The 20,893-nt window shown below is 64.3% G+C and overlaps 1 protein-coding gene across 5 annotated transcripts; it reads right to left on the minus strand.

Moving 5' to 3' along the window:
* Positions 1–232: 232 nt before the first annotated feature.
* On the minus strand, positions 233–20,766 carry PDGFA (platelet derived growth factor subunit A). 5 transcript variants are annotated; one of them, XM_023246418.2, is made up of 8 exons: positions 20,558–20,688; positions 18,992–19,121; positions 17,441–17,537; positions 12,687–12,791; positions 10,297–10,484; positions 3,627–3,753; positions 3,154–3,222; positions 233–1,333 (listed from the first exon to the last, which is right to left on the minus strand). In XM_023246418.2, the coding sequence occupies exons 2-7, from the start codon at positions 19,052–19,054 to the stop codon at positions 3,167–3,169; spliced, it is 636 nt and encodes a 211-aa protein (XP_023102186.1). In that variant the 5' UTR covers positions 19,055–19,121; positions 20,558–20,688; the 3' UTR covers positions 233–1,333; positions 3,154–3,166. The 5 variants fall into 5 exon arrangements, with proteins under 5 accessions (XP_023102186.1, XP_044903584.1, XP_044903582.1 ...); XM_045047649.1 differs by lacking the exon at positions 20,558–20,688 and adding an exon at positions 20,065–20,206; XM_045047647.1 differs by lacking the exon at positions 18,992–19,121 and having other exon boundaries at positions 20,558–20,766.
* Positions 20,767–20,893: the final 127 nt, after the last annotated feature.

Raw genomic sequence — 20,893 nt, forward strand, 5'->3', positions numbered from 1 at the left:
GAATCTCGAGCGCCGGCCTCGCTCCTCTTGTGGCGGGGAGGGCGCGGGGCTCCTCCAAGTGATCGTCCGCAGCTCCAGAAACCGCTCCGCGGACACGTGATGGGAGACGGGTCTAGACTCGGTTACGCAACCAGAAAAATGGACCACAAAGCACTTTTCCCGTGTATGGGTTTTGTTGGTGAGTTTTTCTTTTTCCTTTTGGTTCAAAAAAAAAAAAAAACATAGCAGGCTCTCAGGTATATAAAAGTGGTAATATTAGATAAAAATACAAACTTCACCTTTACAAAACAAAAACACAACACACACACACATTTCCGTTGAATACATGTAAAGCGTAACATCTTCCCAAAAATAAAGAATTTAGATTCTGTCCAAACACTGGCACAGGGGCGACCTGGCGGCGGCCAGGGCGGGGAGCCCGGGATCGGCAGGCCGGGACGGACTCGATTGGTTCACGCAACTGTTCTCTCGAAATGGCTTAAATTAAAAAGTAAGATGAAATGGGGCCGGGGAGAAACACGTAAAGCCAGAAACATTTAGGAAATGATGCATAGGTGGGTATACCATTTTATTTTAATACATCTCGTTTGTTTGCATCCTGCGAGGAGAAATACCGTCCCACTGTCCTGACTTACAGCAGCCTGGTGTTATAGGTGTCAATGCCATCCAAGAGATCATTTAAAAAAACAAAAACAAAAACAAAAACAAAAACACTAGCCAAAGAGTAAAAAGGAAAGCTTAATAATCACTTTATGGTGTAAAAAAAAAATCCACTTAAGGCTCTCGGGAAGGTTTCTGTATAGACTTAAACACTACGGCAAGGAGATGTGTTTCTAAGTCCCGTGGCGGTTCTGAGACACTCCTGGCTCCCGCGTGCCCCACAGGGCCCTCGGCGCCCGCCCGGAGTCCTCCGGAAAGCAGGCGCTGTGTCCCCGGCAGAAGCACCTGTGACCACCCTGGACAGAAATCCAGTCCACCGAGGCGCAACACGTCCGGCCCACGGGGCGTCCCTCCATTCCGACAACTGTGTAGATATTTGTGTGAGTCAGTTTTGTTTGTCATGTTTCGTGGTTGTTTGCTCGCTCTCTGTCTTTTTTGTTTGACGAGGAGGCTTCCTATTGTTTCACCGAGCGCTACAATACTTGCTTTGATGTCGCACTGAACAAACGTATACTGTCTCTTTGTTCTCCAGAGTGCGCGTGGAGACAGTTTTTCACGGAGGACAAAGACCACACACTGGCAGTAAGCACCGCACATAGTAGGTTCAGGAATGTAACACGCCATGTACATCCGTGTCCCGGAAAAGGGCCGCTGGCTTATTCTCACCTCACATCTGCAGGGAGAGAGGACACAGGCAGACACTGAGGGGGGGACCGAGCGCGCTCGTGGGTGGGGACCGCCGCGGAACGATGAACCTGAGCGAGGGTACGCACTCACTCACGCACGCACCACGACGAGTCTCGGGATTCGAGGGTTCGGTGGAATTTTTCAAATCAGATGCACCTCATTACCCTTGCCGTAACATCCTGACCAGGATTGGGGTTAGACTCTTGGGATCTCACAGAACATTCCTTAGAGCAAGCCCCCATTCTCCCATTGCACAGATGAGGGGAACTGAGGCCCAGAAAGTTGTGTTTTTGTTTCGCTGGGTTTTTTTTTTTTTTTTTTTTTTTTTTTTTTTTTTTTTTTTGCCTTTTTCCTCCGACCTAGGGCTTCCCGTGATTTCTGGAGCTCTGGCAGCCATCCTGGGCCATGAGACCACCCTAAAGCTGGACCCCACCAGGCATACAGGCAGGGTCTCTGTGTCCAGGCAGATACTACGCTGAGCTCTGAGCTAAGAGCCACTCTTCCCTACCCATGTTACCTGTTTGCCGCTCATCTCAACACCTTTACCGCCCACACGCTAGCAGGGCCTGGGGTGGCAGGGACACCCCCGGCCTCTCACTCGGGGTCCTGTCATCGCTGGCCCATGCAGGCCAAGCCCAACCAGCGGCGTGCCGACCGGATGCGCAGGGAAGCGTGGAACCGCACCCCTGGGGAAAGCAAAAGCCTCAGCCAGGCAGTTGTTTTGAGGCTGCTTCAGGAACCCCCACATGGACCTTTCCTCCCCAGAGGATTCTACCGAATGGCCCTGACCCTCGGGCCCCGGCACTCCTGACCTGGCAGCTTTCTGCGCTCACTCCACCAGAGCCCGGGCTCTTGGACACCACCTCTAAGAATTTCTCCCAGAGCCACCTGTTTTGGACGCTGCGGGCTCCCCCACGCCAGGGGGGTTCTCCAGAGCAGACAGGCCACCAACACGGAGCAGAAAGGCTGGAAACGGCCTCCGTGAGGGCTGTGCCTGCTCAAACCCCATCCTCCTCTGGGAAACGGTACACCTCTCTACAAGACTACACTTCCCGGGCCCCAGCAGCCGAAGGACAGCCAGGGTATGAGAGCACCAGTCCCCAGGGGGCACTTCTCCGAGAGGGTTTTTCTGCCCCTCTCCCCACCTTACTCTTCCAGCCTGGGGTGTAGATGTGATTTCCGGAGCTTCAGCAGCCATACTGAGGACACACACCACCAGTCCCAAACGGAAGGGGGTCCTTCCCGATGATACCCGGAGAAGGCCACGCCTACTCTTAAATGCCTATCTTATCTCAGCCCTGTTTTCGGTGTGGTTACTAGCAGCCAAACACAATTTCCAACACAGTAGCCCACAGCCCCGTACGTTTATGAAACGCTTTCAGGCAGGACCTACTCAGTCTTTGACTACCCTAACCTACCATCCTGTAAGCCTCAATTTCTCATCTGTCAAATGGGGCGGGTAACCTGCCGGACGTGGTGATCCCAGCTAACGAACGTCGGAGCTACCCCAGGGCTGTTCAGGAACCCAAATCACTCCAGTCACGTGATGCTGGGGCCTCCCCAATCAGCGGAAGAGGCCAAAGCCAGAGCAGGGGCTCCAGAGCAGAAGGGAGCCGTGGATCAGGCTCCGTGTGCGGCAGGAGGGGGGAGCCGGGGACGGGAGCGAGCAGACCCACAGCCCAGCCAGGCCCCGGAAGCTTGCAGCCGGATCAGGCCCAGTCAGGCCGCTGCGGGAGGGATTCGCCGTGTGATCAGCCAGCACACCTCCACCCGCAAGACCACAGTGTATCCACGGGCAGCTCCTACCTGGTTGGCTGCGTTAGGTGGGTTTTAACCTTTTTCTTTTCCGTTTTTTACCTGACTCCCTACGCCTTCCTGTTAACAGAAGGGCAGGGAGGGTGAGCGGGCCTAAGGGAGGGCTGCAAAGCTGCAGCAATAAATACCTCAGGTGTTTGTCTTTCTGGAAGAAAACTCGATTAGCTTTGGCACAGAGACACTTCCTGGTGCCCTGAGCCAGCCTGACACGGCGGGTCCCAACGCCACGCTGCTTCTGGGCAAAGTCTGCCCGGGACGGGGGAGGCCACCAGGTCCCCCGGCACACCCAGCGCCCACCTCCCGGGGGCAGGGCCTTTCTCGGCCACACGGCCCCCAACCCCCCGCGTGGAGGGGACGTCGAGCGTCTGCCCCTTCGCACTCCGGCGACGCCTGCGGGCAGCGGTGTCCCCAGCAGGTCCCCGGTCGGCCGCAGCACCAGACCCCACGGCAGAGGCAGCGCCTACCTGTCTCCTCCTCCCGGTGGTCCGGGGTCGGGCCGGTGGCCGTGCACGTGCACTCCAGATGCTCCTCCAGCCGCACCTGTACCTCCTTTAACTTTGGCTTCTTCCTGATGTACTCCACCTTGGCCACCTGCCGAGACAACCCCGCGTGAGCGCCTCGGCCGCGCCCCACACGAGTCACTGGGGGAGGGGGGATGTGCCCGGCCCCACCCGGGGCGGGCCGGGAAGGCGACCTCTGAACTCCACCCTCTGACCTCCTTCCTAGCGGAAGAGGCAGGAGTGCTGGCGGAAAAGGAGCCCTCGGCATCTGTGGTCTGGTCCACTTCACTCGGAACCCAAAGGCTCATTTGTGCCAGCCCGAAGGCGTGCAGGTGCCCCTTGAGGTAAGAGCTCTGAGGGACACAGGGCAGGGAAGGGGTTCGCTTCCAGGTCTTAAGGGCATCCGCGGCAATGGCCAGTTTCCAAACGCAAGCTAGCTTATTCAAGGGGAAAATCCCACGGCCGAGGAGCTGGCCTGCTGCACAGGGCTTGGGGGAGTCACTGTCCCCTCTGCCCATCCCGCCAAAGCCCCAGGAGGAGCGAAGCGAGCACAGCCCTAAGGGCCCACAGGAAGGCTGTCAGGTTTGGACGTGGATTCTGCTCTGCTTTGGACAGCAGATCAGGACACCACGGGCTCCAGGCCACACTGCCCACCCCACGGCCACCCCACGGCCTCAGTCCCAGCCTTGAGGCCTTCTCATGCCCCCCCCCCCAACACCCGCAGCCGCCCTGGGACTGGAGAAAGCCAGGCTTCCCGGAAACATGGGCAGGGACCCAGGGCCCTCCCGGAAGGGTCTAGAACTGAGCCAGCGCCTGCTCCATCCACAGGCCGTGTCGGCCCAAACCCTCGGCACGGAACCACAGCGCAGCAGGCCTGACGGTCCAGCCCGTGGGGCACAAGTCCGGGCAGCCAAGTGACCAAGTCCCCACGGGCCCCTTCTGTCATGGGAACACAGCTCCGCCCTCCACGTGGACACACACGTGCACTCGTAGCACACACACACGCACAAGCCGTGTCCTAGAAACAGAAACTGCTTACACACACACACACACACACAAGCACGCACGCACCTGGCATCAGAGGATCAGAGGGCACTTCGTACACACAGTGAGCAGGGTCAAGGTGGCCTCACTTCATCCCAGGGCACGGAGGAAATAGGTGACATGAGAAACAATCCTCCCCGCCCCTCTCTGCAGCCCCAACGGGCTCCCCCCACCACGTGCCTGAGCTCAATCCCCAGCAGGGGCAGGAGGGCCATCTCCCCGCCAGCCCTGAACCCTGCGGACCCGAGCACAGGACACACATTCCATCTGCACCAACACTGGGGCTGCGGTCTCAGGTCCTGGCAACGGCCCTCAGGGGTGTCCGTTCTATCCCCCTCTCTGTTGGCCTGGGGAAACTGAGGCAGAAAGGGAGCAGGGTCCACCCAGGCATGACTGACAGCAGAAACCCCCAGCCTGGGGACAGTCAGGAGGGGAGGAGGCAGGAGGGACAGTGTGGTGGTGGGGGGTGGGGGGGGGAGCGGGAGGGATGGCTCCTTTGCAGAGGCCTAGAGTCCAGAAGCCAGAGGACCCCAGGCAAGTGGGACAGCCCACCCCACAGGTCAGCTGGCCCCTGGCTTGTCCAGACCTGTGGCCGCGGGGCTGCATTAATGGTTAACCCGCAGCGCAAAGGGGGCTGGGTGCCCCGCGAGTGCAGGAAGAGGTGTGCAGCCTCAGGTGTGAATGTGGACGGCCAGGTGTGGGCTCACAGGTGGGGTGGGAGCCAGGCCACGTCTGGGGCCAGGCCTGGGAAGCCTCCTAAGTAGACAACAGAAAGAGAAAGGGGCTGGGGGCATGACCAACCACAGCCACAGGGCACGGTTAGCTCCACGGGCTGTTCTGGGAGCCAGGACCACACGGGAGGCAGGGAGGGAGGGAGAGAGAGGGAGAGAGAGGGAGGGAGGGAGAGGGAGGGAGGCAGGGAGAGGGAGGGAGGGAGACGGAGAGATCCTTGGACATGGGGCTCTTGGGCACAAGCGTCACAGCCCCCAGGACTTTGCACGCATAAAAGCACTGGGACTTGCAACGGGCACCTTCCGGAGCGAGCGGCCCCCTGTGCCTTCCCACAAGCGGCCCCCAGCCCTTAGGGCACCGGGAGGGTCCACCTCGCAGGGACCCCAGCCTGGCCCCCCTGCTTGCACAGCCTCTATTCAGCAAGCGCCTCACCTATTATGCCCCCTGGGGGGGGCAGATGCGGGGGGGGGGGCAGGCTTGTTCTCTCCACACGACAGACTGGCCACCACGGGGAGGGTGGGCACTCCACGAATCCACCCCCCATGGTCCCCTCGGCAAAGCACTCACAACCCCAGCCACTGCGGTCTGGGAACCCACTTTCTCCTCAGACGGGCCCGTCTTTATCAAAGAAAAACAAACAGTGATTTATGATTGCACCTGCTTCTGGGTATGTGAGGATTCCGGGCCGTTCCGCCACCTCTGTCTGGCCAGGAAATGGCTGCATTTTTTCCCCCCAAGAGCACACTGTCAGTGTTAAATTCTCAAAAGCGGCCTCCATGCTAGCCAATCCCCAGAACAAGACGGCTATGTCCTCGGGACCCTCATGGGGGCTGAGGCCCCCAGACCCATCCAGGAGCCCAAACGGGGCGCGGTGCCCCGCCCCTCCCTCCCTTCTCCTTCTGTCTGTCTCCTGGGGGCCTGAGCTGCACCTGATAAACAGGACACTCAGCTTTCCCACTGCAAGTCGGCCCGCCATGAACCGCCCCACACCCGCTCACTCCTGGGGCAAATCCACCCAAACACGTCACCCGGTGATGCCACGACCCCTTCCAGACGAAGGACGCTCAGCAATGACCTGAAGCTCCGTGCCCCCGCCCCCAGACTCCAGGGCGGGGCACCGTCGATGACAAACACCAGCATTTACTGGACCCCCGCTCACAGCTACCCCGTTGAGGGCACGGCTAGGGTCCGTTTACAGACAGGGAACCTGGGCGTCTCCTTTCGCTGGAAGGAGGCCTGGACTTGGAAACCGCAGAGGCCCTGAGCTCATCCCTTAACCGAGGGACTTTCTAAGTGGGGGAAACCTGTCCCGCTGGGCATGAGGACTCCAGAGCCCTGCTGTTCCAGACACGGGACTCCTGGTGTCCCTCTGCGTCCTCCACGTCCACTCCACGGGACTGAGCCCCAGGGTCACGGCACATGCTCTGACCGGGCTCAGCAGGCAGGTGGTGTGGAGCCCTCGTCCCCCCGCCGGCTGGAAAGGCCAGCACAGCCCAGGGGCAGTGGCTTCCTGAGGCCACGTCTAGGGCTCTCCCCAGGCAGGCAGGGGGCGGGAGCCTGGAGCCCCGCTCGCCGTGGGGAGGGGCTCGGAATCCCTTCACGGGAGACCCTCGCCGCTAGAGCCACTCATCTCTCCCCAAGGCCCCTGAACTGGACCCCCCAACTCCATCCGAGGCGCAGAGGCCTGTCCGGGGCACCCCAGCGAACACGCTCAGACCCCCTTCCGGAAGCCGGAGGTCTAGCAATGCAAAGCCACAGCCAGCTGCCCTGGACGTGGCCACAGAGCTGGGTCCTGGCCTCTGGACCCGGGGGCCTGACCGACTTAACGGAGCGACCAACTCAGCTGTAAGCCCGCGGGCTACCTGAAGAACACGGGAGCCCCCAACTCCCAAGGCCACCCCATAGCCGGCCCAACCAGCACGACACCACCAGAGTGGGGGCCGTGCTGTCTACACCACCTTCTCCTGGCCCACGAGGCCTGGGTGTGGGGGACAGAGTCAGATGCCTGCAGGGTCTGGGGTCAGCCCTCACTGGGGAGTAGAGGAAGGGCTCGTCCCTCCGGGATACCAGTCAGAGAGCATGCTTGGTGCCCCCCAAGAGCAGACCCCAAACACTGACCACGGCAAGCTGATGCAGGGACACGGCCCCCAGGACCACGTGCTCACCTCTCCCTGAGGTCTGATGGCAGCCGTCCCTAGCAAGCCCAGGGGGGCCCGCGGGGGAGCATGGGGTCCAGTCCCCCACCAAGGGCAGGTCCCGGAGAACGGACAAGGCCACGGCCCCAGAGAGTGAAGGCCCGCACCTGAAACCACGGTCGAGCTGGGGTCACAAGAACCCTCAGGCCACCCTCTATGGTGGTCACAGAAGAGAGCCACCCTCCAACGTCAGCGAGTCCTGACACTCAGGGCCTGGGGACCCCTGGCAGCCTCCAGCTGGGCACACTGGACAATTCACCGCCTGGGCTTCAAGGAGGTGGCCACTCCCGGCCTTCCCTTCCCTTCTCCACTCTGTGACCTTCAACTGTGATCAAAAGGCCATAAACCGGAAAACCAGGCACGTGCCAGCCCGGGGCAGGACCTCCCACCTGCCCGGCAACACGGTCCCCTGCTGGCCCCCAGCACCCCTCACGGACGCTCAGCCCGGGACTCTGCAGAGCCCAGGGCCACGAGCTCTGCCTCAAACCCCACGGACCAGGGACAGCTCGCTGGGCAGGCGTGGGGGCCAGGCTGGCCTCCACAATGGACCTCCTGTTCCCACTGACCTTTTGTCCCTTCTCGGCCAAAGCCCCCAGTGTCTGGGGCCGGATGTTTCCCTGCCAACCCTGTGATGGGGAGGCAGGGAGAGGGGAAGGAGGAAGGGGTCTGAGAGGAGCAGGACGCGGGACATGGAACCGGGCCACTGAGCTCCCGCTGCAGGACTAGCCCCTCTGTCCCCTTGGGTGGACCGCGACCCCATCAGAGCAGATGAAGGCCCATAGGGGGAGCCCTGGCCCAGTGCCACTCTGCCCAGCCCTTTGGGCCTGTGCCCAAGGCAGACATGGGCCGCACCCCCCACCCACCAACACACACCGTGCTGGAGGCCCCGCCGGAGCGTCTGGACCCCCACCCACCCACTCAGGTGGGCCAGGGAGAGGGCATCCCTGCCCGTCCCAGGACCAGACGCTCTGCAGTCCTTACCCCGTGGGAGGCAGGAGCCCATTTCATTCCCGCACCTCTGTATCTGCGAGAGCCCGACTGGGCACCGAAAGGCAGCCCCAGCGCCCACGCGTGGGGCTGTCCCATCAAGAGCACCATGGGGCACCCCGGTGGCTCGGCGGTTGAGCGTCCGACTTCAGCCAGGTCACGATCTCGCGGTCTGTGAGTTCGAGCCCCGCGTCGGGCTCTGTGCTGACAGCTCAGAGCCTGGAGCCTGCTTCGGATCCTGTGTCTCCCTCTCTCTCTGCCCCTCCCCTGCTCATGCTCTGTCTCACTCTGTTTCTCAAAACTAAATAAATGTCAAAAAAAAAAAGAGAGAGAGCACCACCATCCCCACGCCCAGGAAGGAAAGATCTCAGCACCTGGATTCTTGGGGCTCAGGCCCCCTCACAACATGGCACAGGTGAGGACACCGAGATCTGAGGGAGGCTGCACTGGCCACGGCCCCACAGCAGGTGCAGAATGCACAGGTCCCGTCCCCTCTGGCCTCTGTGTCCCCCTTTGACAAGGGTGCCGTGCTGGGCTCGGCACCCGGCTGGGGGCCCCGTCGGGGGTCAGGCCCGAGAGCCCCGTGGAGACAAGAGTCAGCATCCCGGGCCAGCGCCCTGCGAGCCCCGCTGCAGGGGAGCGTCCGCCTTGGGGATCACAGTGCAGCAAGCCGTGGAATCTGCTCACTCAAGGCCCCAGGTGCTCGAGGACCACAGCCCCAATTAAGGTCTGACGTGCCTTCCCAAGTGACGAACAAGTGGGGCCTGACCGAGAAAGTGCCCGGGGCCTGGCCTGGGAGCCCACAGAAAAGATCTAAAATACCTCCCATCAGGGAATGGCCTCTGACGCCCCCAGAGAGGAAGTTTGCAATCCGGGGAAAAGGGACCCGCCTGCCTCTTGGAGGCCCAGCCAGCCGGGCAGTGCCCGCTGCCCAAGTCCACACTCCAGGGTCACTCGGGACGGTAACCCGCCAGGCCAGAGCCAGCTTCCCAGGAAGGCAGCCCCCTCCCGTAGACAGGGACCACCCGGGACTCGCCTGGGTCCCGCACAGCCCCAGACAGACTCATCTCACAGATGCAGCAAATGAGGCCCGAGGGAAGCAGACCCAGGCCCCAGCAGAACCTTCCGGCCACTGGCCCCCCAAACAGACCCCCATCTGGCAGGCCAGAGTGACCCGAAGAGACACCTCCCCCAGTTCTGCCTCGGAGGTCACCACGGCCGGCACCCTGCCTGGGACAGTGAGCCCAGCGCCGATCCTGGGGGTCTCCGGGCAGAGCACGGCTTCCGAGAACGAGGGGAGGGGTTGGCCTTGCGGCCCCGGAGAGCGAGGCAACCCCGGGAGGGCCCTTCCGGAGAAGCACTCCACGGACACACACGCACCCCGTGGCACGGGGCTCGGAGAGGACACCAGGCAGTGCACGAGCAACGTGTCCTGAGGCTGCTTTCCTCACGGCCCTTCCCCGCGGCCACCTCGCGGGGGAGGCTGTGTGCAGTTGGGGTGGAAGGGAGCCAGACACCCCCCCCACTCCCCTCACCACCCTGGCAGCCGACCAAGCCCCAGTCCCGGCTCTGCCTGCCCCCGCTCTGCACCCAGAGCCTAGCAGTGTGGCCAAGGGAACAGGCGTGGCCTCGGGACTCGAGCAGGTCCCCGGCCGCAGGGCGCCCCCGGGGCTCACCTTGACACTCCGGTGGTGGACGCGGGAAGGCTGGCACTTGACGCTGCTGGTGTTGCAGCAGCCCGCACAGCGCTTCACCTCCACGCACGGGGGCCAGATCAGGAAGTTGGCAGACGTGGGGTCGACCTGACTCCGAGGTATCTCGTAAATGACCGTTCTGGTCTTGCAGACCGCGGGGATGGCTTCCTCTGCAGGGCAAGAGCCACGGTGAATGTGGAGGCCACGCCCCGGCTCCCACCAGCACCCAGGCCACCCCGTGACCCGCGCGGCCCTGGAGGGGCAACCGGGAGCCCAGCTCGGGCTGGTGCGCCCCCACCTGGCCGCGGCCTCTCCCAAGCGGAAAACGTCCCACGTTTGCTGGGCTCCCGGGCCCAGCAAAGGGGGAGAGACACCCCGGACCCGGACAGGTGCATCTGAGCGGGATCAAGGTGAGTGAGCAGCAGCGAGGGCCAGGCGGGGACCCCCCAGGAGAAAGGCCTTGCTGGCAAAGGGGACCACAAGACACAGGGAGCCCAGAGGCCCAGGGAAGCCCCAGGTGGCCCGCAGAGGGGGCGGGCGTGGGAACCGATGCTGAAAGGGGAGTGTCTCCATCGACGGTTAGGGCGCTCCCAGGGCCGGTGGAAAATGGGTAGAACAGGGAAGCTGAGGCTGGGACCCCCACAGCGACAGCCCTGCCTGCTGCCACCCCCACAAGGCCAGGCCCTGCCCCAGGAAGGGACACGGCCCTGCCTCCCCAGCCCACCAGCCACAGTTCTGCTCAGCAAAAGCCACCAAGAGACCACCCCGCCGGCCTCCGAGGAGAAGCTGGTGCTACCTCCTCTGCGCTCCTCAGCACAGGCCAGCCTGTCCACCCCGAAGCCCCGAAGTTCAGGGGGCGCCAGGGCATGCCCGCCAGATGAGGAATCCACCTGGGGACCCCAGTGCACATGCCGCCCTCTGGCAGCATCCGGCCGTGGCGCTGGCCCTGGCCCCGGCCCCCCACCGTGTGCCTGGAGAGCCCCGCCAGGCTCTGGTGCTGCCCACGGGAGCTGCTGCCTCCAGGGGCAAGCAGGGACCCCCGAGCCCAGAACTGGAGGGAGCCGCGCCTGGGCGCAGAGGGCTCGGCCTGACCCCCGTGGCCAGCTGGCATGAGGCAGGGCCTTGTCTTCTGCAGACAAGCTTGAGATGCGGGTGAAGCCAGGGAGGGGTGCCAGCCTCTCTCCTGCCCATCTGCCACTAGGGTGAGACCACCCCCCTTCCAGATCCTTGGGAGACTCGGGGTACTCGAATCCCCCGAGGTGCTCGGGGAGCACCTGGAGAGGGGGGGCACTGGGCCTCCAAGAACAGCCCCACCTACAGGGAAGGCTGGGTGCTGGGGGCGGGGGAGGGGGGGTCTCAGCTCCCAGCCCAGTGCCCACCACCTGGGAGGGGTCTGGGGAACCCGTCCAGGTGGGGCCGAGGGTGGAGCTGGGGAGAGAGGCCTGTGTCCAGGGCTCCTGGTCTGGAATAGGACAGGCCTCTGACACTGGTCTGCAGAACCTGAACCCTACAGTCAAACGGTAAACGTCTGCTGCTTTCGCGAGGAATCATCACCCACACGCTGCGCTCAATGACAGAAGCTAGGAAGTCTACCTCCTGGGAGTAAATCTAAGGCTCAGAGAAGGCAGGTGCTGCCCAATGGCACACAGCAGAGAGCAGCAGTGCGTGGTCACAACCAGGCAGTAAGGAAAAGTGGCAGGAACGAACCCCCAGGTGGCATCGCCTCCAACCCCGGAGCCCGAGTCCCAGCGCAAGAAAGCGCAGGCCGAGGCTGTGTCGCAGCCGACCCAGAGCCCCCACGCCCCCGCCCCCCCCCCCCCCCACAACGGCCAGTCCTTCCTCAGGGGCCAGCAGACACGGGGATGCCCTGCTAGGCGACAGGACAGAAACGCCACCCGAACCCAGGAGCCCAGGAGCCGAGGCCGAGCGGGGCGGGGGCCGAGGGCAGGGCCCAGCGCACACAGCTCGGCCGCATCTCAGGCTCCGCAGCCTGGAGGCTGAGCTCCAGCGCACCGCGCCACAGACTGGAAATGAAACACGACCACGTTTTCCAGCGAGGCCTCCTCCAGAACAGGCCCCAACAAGACCGGGCACTTAAGGAATTTATGATGGCTCTCCTCTCCTGGAAACTCTTGGCCCAGGCCAGGCTGCAGCAGGCAGCAGACGGGCCAGGGCAGGGAGACGCCCCCGGCAGAGGAGGGAGGCCTCCAGAGACGGCGGGCGGCCAGAGCTGAAGTCGCTGGGGCCCCTGCGCAGGCCGGGCCTTTGTTTCACGGAGGAGGGCGGGGGTGGTGGTCCTGAAGGCACGGTGGGGGCGAGCCCCCCAGCCCGGCACGCCCCCCCCCCCCCCACCCGGCAGGCCCGGGGCTCACCAATGCTTCTCTTCCTCCGAATGGGCACGGGCCGCTTCTCGGGCGCATGCTTGGAGGAGTGGCCCCCGTGGGCTCTCAGACTCGCCTCCAGAGCACCCTCGGGCCCTGCAGGGAGAAAGAGGAAATGGTGACCGGCGGGGCCCCCCATCTGCGTGGCGCCCGGGGACCTGTCCAGCAATGCTTCCTACCTGCCTCCCCCAGACAGACAGGGTCCCCTAGGAGACCCGCCACTCCCACAGGCGCAGAGGATTCGAGTTCTGACTGCCAAAACTCGGCCCCCCAACCTCTGCGCAGCATACACGGAGGGGCCCGGGCTGTGCCCTGGCCGTACCTTGAAGCAAAGCTGTGGACTTGGGGTAAAGGGGCCACGTGCGGTCTCCCCTGGGGCGCCTCCCCAAGTGAGGGCCAGAGCAGGGAAGGCCTTCCTTGTCCAAAAGACCCAGGCCCCCTGCTCACAGCCCCCTTTTCCCAGGCCCACCTCCGGGAAAAGGTGTCAGAAGGACCAGCACGGTGTGACTTTCCTGGGGTGTGTGTGTGTCTCCCTCTTTCTCACCAGACCGACTCTCGATGAAGCACCCTAACCTTTGAGGGGCACGGGAAGCCAGGCCCGACCGGACCGACAGCTGGACCCCGCCTGGCCCACCCTGAGTCCACAAGAAACGCACACAGAGAAGCAAAGGAGCAGGAATCCCAGTGCGCGGCCGAGAGGCCGGCTGGCAGGAAGGCAGGCGTGCTTGCTGCCCTTGGCCTCAGAGCAGTGGTCCCAGCGCTAAAATCAGAACCGGACCCTCGTCCCCCAGGCCCGCGACAGCCCCAGTACACACGCCACGGCCCTCTCCCACCCCAGTGCCCCTGGGCAGCCTAGGGGAGCCCCAGGTGGGGTAGGAGGGACACACAGTCCTGCCACCTGCCACCCACACCGACCAGGCCCCCTGACACTGCCTGTGCCCGGATGACTGCTGTGGGTCGCACCTGGCCTCCCTGCCTCGACCCCAGACCCAGCCACGGGGGGGAAGGGGGTCTCCTTCCACGTCGCCCTCCAGCCTCCCCCTGTAGATGAGCAGGGGCCCCGGGTCTGAGGAGCTCCAACAGACAGGGGCTCCAGCAGACCCCTTCTTCCGTGGTGTCCCGGCCACCAGCCCAGACCAGAGGCGCCCTCCTGGGCGCCCGGACCACCAAGGCCTCAGGGACTGTCTACAAACCCACAAACCTGAAAGCTCCACTCTTTTAAAACGAAAACCAAATACCAGGCGAAAGGTGCAATCGCCAGAAGATACGTTCTTTCAGAAAACTGAAGTCTGGGAAAAACCCAACTTTTCACTTAAAATGACTCAATGTTCCACTGCCACTAATTTTTTTGAGACCCGAAATAAGACCAGAACACAACTATTCATGCAGTAAGAATTTCCCATCAACCAACTGTTACAAGAGGCATTTTTTCGCAAAAAAAGTGACATTTATGAGTCACGTCCCGGTGGCGGCCATCTTGCCGTCCCCACACCAAAGAGCAGCTGGCCCGCTGTCAGCTTCCGGGGGCAAGCGTCACGGCACGCGGGCCACCAGCTTCCGAGACTTCCTAAAGCCAGGGGTCACCTATGGCTTTCCTGGAGACTCAGTCCTGACGTGTCCGCAGGGGCCGCCTCCACTTCCTGACATCTGAGGAAACTGAGGCCCAAGACGCGAACGCTGGGTAGGGGCATGGCCATAGGAGGACCCGGGAGCCCCGTCCGGGCCTCTCGCCTGAATAAACAGAGAAGACAAGGGCCCTGCCAGCTTATCAACGGCGCTGAAACCTGAACCCGCAGATTGCTTTCAAGACAAGAGGCGGGGTAGAAATAGCTCCTGGTCAAACACGCCCTCCGTTGCCCGCGGATCCAGATGGGTGGCCGCGCACTGCGCGCCCATCCACGCTCACGGGGGAGCGGCCTTCTGATTGATGCCGCTTGAGAAATGGCCCAGCAGCGACTTGGGGGAGAAGGCCCCGCCTGAACGATGCCCTAAAACGGCTCTCAGGACAGTTAATCAAGTGGGTTTCCCTTTTGTCTCTCGTGCACAAATGTCCGAGTGACAGCTCAGGATGGGGACAAGCCCCCTCCAGCCTTCAGTCCTAGAGCAGCATTAATGGCCCAGGACAGGGATGTTTATGCATCAGTCACTCAGTGACCACCTCCCCCCCCCAACCCCGGCTGCTGGGATAACAAAGCACCCCCGCTGTCCTGCTCAGTGGCTCTTTCTCATCCTGAACTCAGAGACCACACACTGGTCCCTCCACCCAAACGCCCCACGTGGAGAGTCAGCGACGCCCCAACTCCATTCGCCCTCCGGCAGCGCTCAGACTCAGGGCGGTTCCCATCGCCCCTGGGGTAGGAATCCTACCGGGACAGGCTTCATCTGTAAAATGGGGTTACACCCACCCGCCCACGGGGAAGAACCTGGGATCCTACAGGTCCCCCCAAAGCCCCGCCCATGCCAGGAGGGAGGAGTCAGCCTGTAAGAAAAAGCCTTTTCTGCCCCTGGGGCCGAATTCCCTTCGCACCCCGACCTCCGACCTGGGGTGGGGGTCGGGGACGCCTCACCCTTGAGTTACCAAGAGGGATAAAGACCCACCGGCTGGGTGTCTGGGTTTCTCCACACCCCAGCTCCTTCCTCCGGGATCCCAGACAGGCTCCAGGGCCTGGAGGGCAGCTCAGTCCACAGACAACTGACCCCTCGGCTGTTTACGACCTTCCCCGACAGCAAGATCTGTTTCAACTCATCCCTTTGGGCGGGAACAGGTGTTGGGGGGGGAAGACCCCAAAACAAGCTCCGGAAGCAGCCAGCAGCAACCCCTACGCTGAGGCCAGAGGCCACGCACTGCCGTGGTTCCCAGCTTCCACACCCCCGCGAAAGGGGCCAGACCTGGATGGAGGGCCACCCGAGGCTGTGTCACAAAGGGCCTCCTAGGCCCACTCCTGGCGAGCACCTTAAGGTCCCAGAAGCCCGGCTCCATTCTCGCCCCGGTATCCCCAGCAAGATGAGTCCTAACCCAGGATCCTAGCCGGACCCCAAACCGTGCGGCAGACGGGTGGGGGTGCAGGACGAGGAGGAGGGCCCGGGGCTTTTGGTAAGGGGGCAATTCGAGACCAGCCCAGGGAACTGGCTGGTGCATCCAGCTTCTCCAGTTTGGACCCTCCCAGAGAATCCCGGGCCCAAGCGCCCCCAGGTCAGGAATGCCATCAGCATAACCCACCCAGCGGCAAATGCAGAAAGTGTTAATGGGTGGGGGTTGGGGGCGGGGCTGCAGAGACCAGAATAAGAATGGTCCCAACAGAAAGCGAATGGCCCATTTCCCGGTGGCGTCCCAAAGCCGTCCCACAGGGAGGCCCAGCCCTTCACAGGCCTCGTTCCCGAAAGCTGAAGAAAAAAGGCCGTGAACCTTCTCAGGGAAGCGGTCTCCCCACTCGTACAAATCGGCCAGGGCCCAGCAGAACGCAGGCTTCTCCTCAGCTAACCAAAGCCAAATCCTTCTCCCCAGGGTTACACATCAAGGAACCAGACCAAAATCCCCCCCTGGCCCAACTCTGATCTCCGAGTGAAATTCTACCCCCTTCCTGATAAGGATCAGCCAAAGGACTTCCTGGGTCACGAAACTACAGAAACCATGGGCCTTGCTAGAAAATGGTCTTGGCATGAAATGAAAATAGTTCAGGCCTCTCCACCACCATAATTAGGTACAAATTTCCAAATGACTAGACCATGTGATTTTACTTAATTCCCCCTCGGCCCCCCTCTTTCAGGGTAGTCTGCAGGGAGAGAGAAATCTTCACTGAATCCTTCCACCGGCCTCCACCACTTGCCGTGGCTCTGTCTGACAAGTCCATCTTGGGCCTCTTTTCAACCAGACCCTAACAAATGTCCTCTGACAGATGTATTTCTGTAGCTGACCCTCCACATGCCTCGTTTCCCCCACCAAACACAGATTTCGAGCAGGACACCACGAAGATGTGGGTCAGAATCCCGGTCCTCTAGAAAAGGGCTCCCTCAGTTCACACCGCAGTGCAGCCACCAACAAACACCACCGACGACGACCTGGGTCCCAGGGGACCTGTGCGCGCCAGTCCCCTCCAATTCTGCAGCTGACGCTGAAGATCTTCAAAACTCTCCATTTACAGATAAACCGGAGTGGCTAGGCTCCAGGGCCTGGGGGTGAGCCCCAAAACAGTCCCCAAACACCAGATGTGTCCAAGACGTGCCTTTTTATTGGCCCGTGAAAAGAGAAAGGCACGGGTCTCCGGAAACCACAAAGGCCCCGCCGCCCCCCCCCCCAGGAGTGGGGCACCAGTTCCCCGCGAAGACAAGGGGGCAGCTCCTCCAGCACACGCCTGCCCGCGGGGCGCACGGCCAGGGCTCCGCGCCCAGGCCCCGGCCGGCTCTGCCGCTCCTCCGGCCGGAGGGCAGGCCCGGGGCCCGCACACCTGGCCCGGGCGCCGGCGCCCCCTATGCGGCTGAACTTTCAGTGACACACACGGCATTTTCCTTAAATGCAAAAACAATCCCCGGGCAAGCGAGCAAATCGCGGCCGCCTCCGGAGAGAAAGTGGGGATTGGAAGAGAAACTCCTGACTCATCCGCCTGGGCTTTTATGGCCCGGGATTGGATTCTGACCTTTCGGTTCGTTCCTGAGCGGCGCCCGGCCCGGCCCGAGCGCGGGAGGCGGCGCGGGGCGCATACCCCCGCACACCCACCCCGCGCGCCGAGGGAAGGGGCGCGATTTACCTACGGAGTCTATCTCCAGGAGTCGCTGGAGGTCCCGGATGCTGTGGATCTGACTGTGCGCCAGCCTCTCAATCACCTCGTGGGGGATCTCGGCTTCCTGCAAACAGACCCACACGGTCAGCGCCAGCGGCCGGGCTGTCTCGCGCCCTGCGCCCCCCCCACCCCACCCCACCCCCCGCGCCCACCCCACCCCCACCTCGCGCCCCCTCCTGCTCGAAGGCTGCCCGGCCCCTACCCGCGGGGCCCTGGAGTCCGAGGCCAGGGGTGGGGCTGGGTGAGACCCCAAATGCTCGGCTTCCATCCAGGTCCACCTTTGCAGAAAGAAAGCCCTCCCACCTTTAAATTTTCAAACAAAAGCCCGGCACTGCGGACCCTCCGCCCCGGGTGTCAGTTACAGTAGGTCTAGGGGCAGCGGAGAGCCCGAGGAGTTTCTGATTTAATAGTGAAATCGACATCCAGAAAGATCAAGTTGAAATGCGTCACGGATCGGCGACGAAAGTCACGGCAGCCTTAACACTTTAATCCTGCCAGCGGCTTAAATTTCACACCCCGGAATCCCCGGCCGAACCTGCGGGGTCGAGGGTCTCCGTCGCAAAAACACGCGCGCGCGCATTCACTCGTTCACACGCGCGCCCCACCCGCTACGGCCCGGCCGCGGCCCTAGCACCGCCCAAGACGCCCCAAATCCAGCCGCCGGCTGGGAGAGGCTGCATGGCAATGGGAGGGTTAAATCTCCACCTCTCGCAGCTCGCGGTCCCTGCCCAGACCACCCCCGCCTCGCGGGCTCCCCCCTCCTCCAGATTTTTAAAGGGAGTCGGGGGTCGCTGCTGGGGAGGGGGGGTGGGGAAGGGGTCTCAAGCACCAAGTTCCCACGACGGGGGCTGCAGAAAGTCATTCATCACAGGAGAGCTCCTGGGGATTCGGGATTCGACATTGGGGGGGTGGGGACGCCGGCGGTGGGAGGGCGCGGGCGCCTGGCCCGGCCCCGGCTCGCCTCACTCAGCCACCTGTAAGCAGGCCCCGGGCTGGCGGGACTGCGCCGGCCCAGCCGCCAGGGCTAGGCTCAGGGACAGGGACCGGGGGATGGGCGGGGGGGGGGGGGGCTGTGACCCGCCCCCCCCCCCTGCTGCCCACCCTGCCTGACGGGGACTGCCGCAGCAGCCGCCCCTGTTTATCCGCCGCTGGCTCCGCCAGGTCACACACACCCCCTTCCGCACTCCCCGCACCCCGATACTGCATTGTCCGCCGCCCCCCGGACGCCCCTTCCGGAGAGGGGCCCGCGCCCCCCGAAGTTTCTCCCCACTCGTCCACCCCGCGCCACTCCGTCCCTCCACGGCAGAGCGACGCAACACGCTGGAAACTCACCAGACACACTTCGGCTTGGCAGAAAATAAAACCCAGTTGGGAAAATCAAAAAATCGACCACCCTAGCAGAAATCAAAATGCGCTCCGCAAAGCCCCAGAGCCCGAGGCGCCCCGGCCCGCGGGCGGCTGCAGGAGGCGTGCGCCGGGGGAGTCGGAGAGGGGACGGGGCGCGGGGGTGGCACCCACCTCGGCCAGGGCATGGGCGAGGTATCCGCAGCCGAAGAGCAGCAGGCAAGCCCAGGTCCTCATCGCGTCCCGAGGCGCTGGCGGCTCGGCGGGGAGGCGAGGCCGCGGGGCGGGCGCTCCAGCCGGGCTCCTGTGGCGGCGAAATTCAGTACCATCCCTCAGGGAGCGCGGCCCGGAGGAGGGTGGCGCGGAGAGCAGGGAGCCGGCGGAGCGCGCCCGGCGCGAGCAGCGAGTGCGGAGAGGCGGGCAGCGCCAGCGAGGAGGAGGAGCAGGGAGTGCGCGCTCGCCGCGCCCGCCGCGCCGGGAGCCTCCTGGGCCGCCGGGTAGGGGGTGGGGACGGAAGGGGCGGAGGGCGGGGGCTGGGCCTCTTCCTTGGTGCGTTCCCGGTGCTGGCCGCCGCCGCGCTCGCTCCCCGGCGCTGGCTTTAGGAGCGACCCGGCCGGTAATTCTGCATATTTGCGGGCATCAGCCCCGAGAGGGACCCCGGAGCGAGGCTGGAGCCGCCGCCGCCGCACCACCCATCACCTGTCTGGACGCCCGGCCGGGCCCCGGCCGCGGGCTCGCGCTCTCCCTGCGGGCTGCGGGCGGCCCTGCGCGCCCACCGCCGGCCCCGCGCTCGCCTCCGGCCCTCCTCCTGCAGCCGCCGCCCGGCCGGGCACGGCGCGGCCCAGCACGGCGCGGCCCGGAGGCCTGCGTGCGCCCCTCCGCGGCGTGCCCTCGGCTCTGGCGCCGCGCTCCGCCCTCCGCCGGCCCGAGCCGAGCAGCGCCCGCGGCCGCGCCGCCCGGCAGCCGCCGCCCGCCCGGGGCCTCGCCGCGCCGGCCTGAGGAGGGCGGGCGCAGGGTCGAGCTGGAGCAGCCGCCGCCGCCGCCGCCGCCGCCGCCGCCGCCGGGAGAGGAGGAGGACGAGGAGGAGGCGCCGGCAGGCCCGGCTCGCCGGAGTTGTGCGGGCTCCGCAAGGCGCGCGTGTGGAGCCGGCCGGCGGCGGGGAGGGGGGTTATAGCGCCGCCGCCGCCGCGCCCCTCCCCCGCCCCCTCCCCCTCGCCTCCCCCGGATTCCGGGCCCCGGACCCGCACCTCGGAAGCGCGCGGGGGCCGCACGGGCCGGGCAGGGCCCGGCCGCCGCCGCCGCCGCCGCAGTGAGCACACGCCGGCGCTCACGCAGGCAGTAAAATCCATCAAAGCCCCGCGCCCGGCTCCGAGCACAGCCGCCGGGCTCCGCTCGCCCGGCGGGGCTCCCCGCGCGCCCCTCCCCGGAGCTTGCCCACCCTCCAGTGCCAGCTGCAATCCTGCGGCACCGGACGGGGAGGGGAGGAGGCCGCCGCGGAAGAGCCGCCGTCGTCGGCTCTCCTCCCTCGGCCCCAGCGGCGGCGGAGGGCAGCGCCCAGAGCTGCTACGCCGAAAAGGGCAAAAGCGAGCCGGCCCCCGCCTCCGGCCCCCCGCCCCGGCGCTCGGGCCTCTTTCCACCGCTAGGATCCAGGGCCCCTGCCTCCCCGTCTCCATAAAAGGAGGGGGAGTGAGTCTCTGGTGAGAGGTGGGGCGGGTTTAGGGGCGCGTCTGGGGCACTCACCTGGCGGCTGCCACGCGCCCCCGCCCAGAATCCGATGCCTGGGGCGCCTGAATGAGGAACCTCCACCCGCATTCCGAGATGGGAGAGCGCCCAGGTCGGAGGAGGGGGCTGCAGCGTGCCTGGTCCCCACCCTGGGACCCCGCGTCCCCACTCCCTCGTGGAAGGCTGGGCTGCGGCCTGAGCCGGGAACTCGAGGGGGCGGAAGGGAAGGAGGAGAAAGGATCCGCTCGGGGAGGAACCCCCGGAGTCTGAGCCTCCCACGCCGGGATCCGTTGGGCGTACAGAGCGCCACCTCCGGCCGAGGCGCGGCACAGAGCGCGATGCCGGGACCGGCGC

Source organism: Felis catus, chromosome E3, assembly GCF_018350175.1.
Source record: "Felis catus isolate Fca126 chromosome E3, F.catus_Fca126_mat1.0, whole genome shotgun sequence".
Lineage (NCBI taxonomy): Eukaryota > Metazoa > Chordata > Mammalia > Carnivora > Felidae > Felis > Felis catus.

Excerpts from the sequence above, each read along its gene's own strand:
- PDGFA (XM_045047647.1), bottom strand. The coding sequence starts at position 20,629 with ATGCGGGTGGAGGTTCCTCATTCAGGCGCCCCAGGCATCGGATTCTGG. Across the intron at positions 12,792-17,440 it reads CCTGGAGATAGACTCCGTAG|GGCCCGAGGGTGCTCTGGAG; the intron begins GTAAATCGCGCC and ends TTCTCCCTGCAG. Across the intron at positions 10,485-12,686 it reads TCGGAGGAAGAGAAGCATTG|AGGAAGCCATCCCCGCGGTC; the intron begins GTGAGCCCCGGG and ends CTTGCCCTGCAG.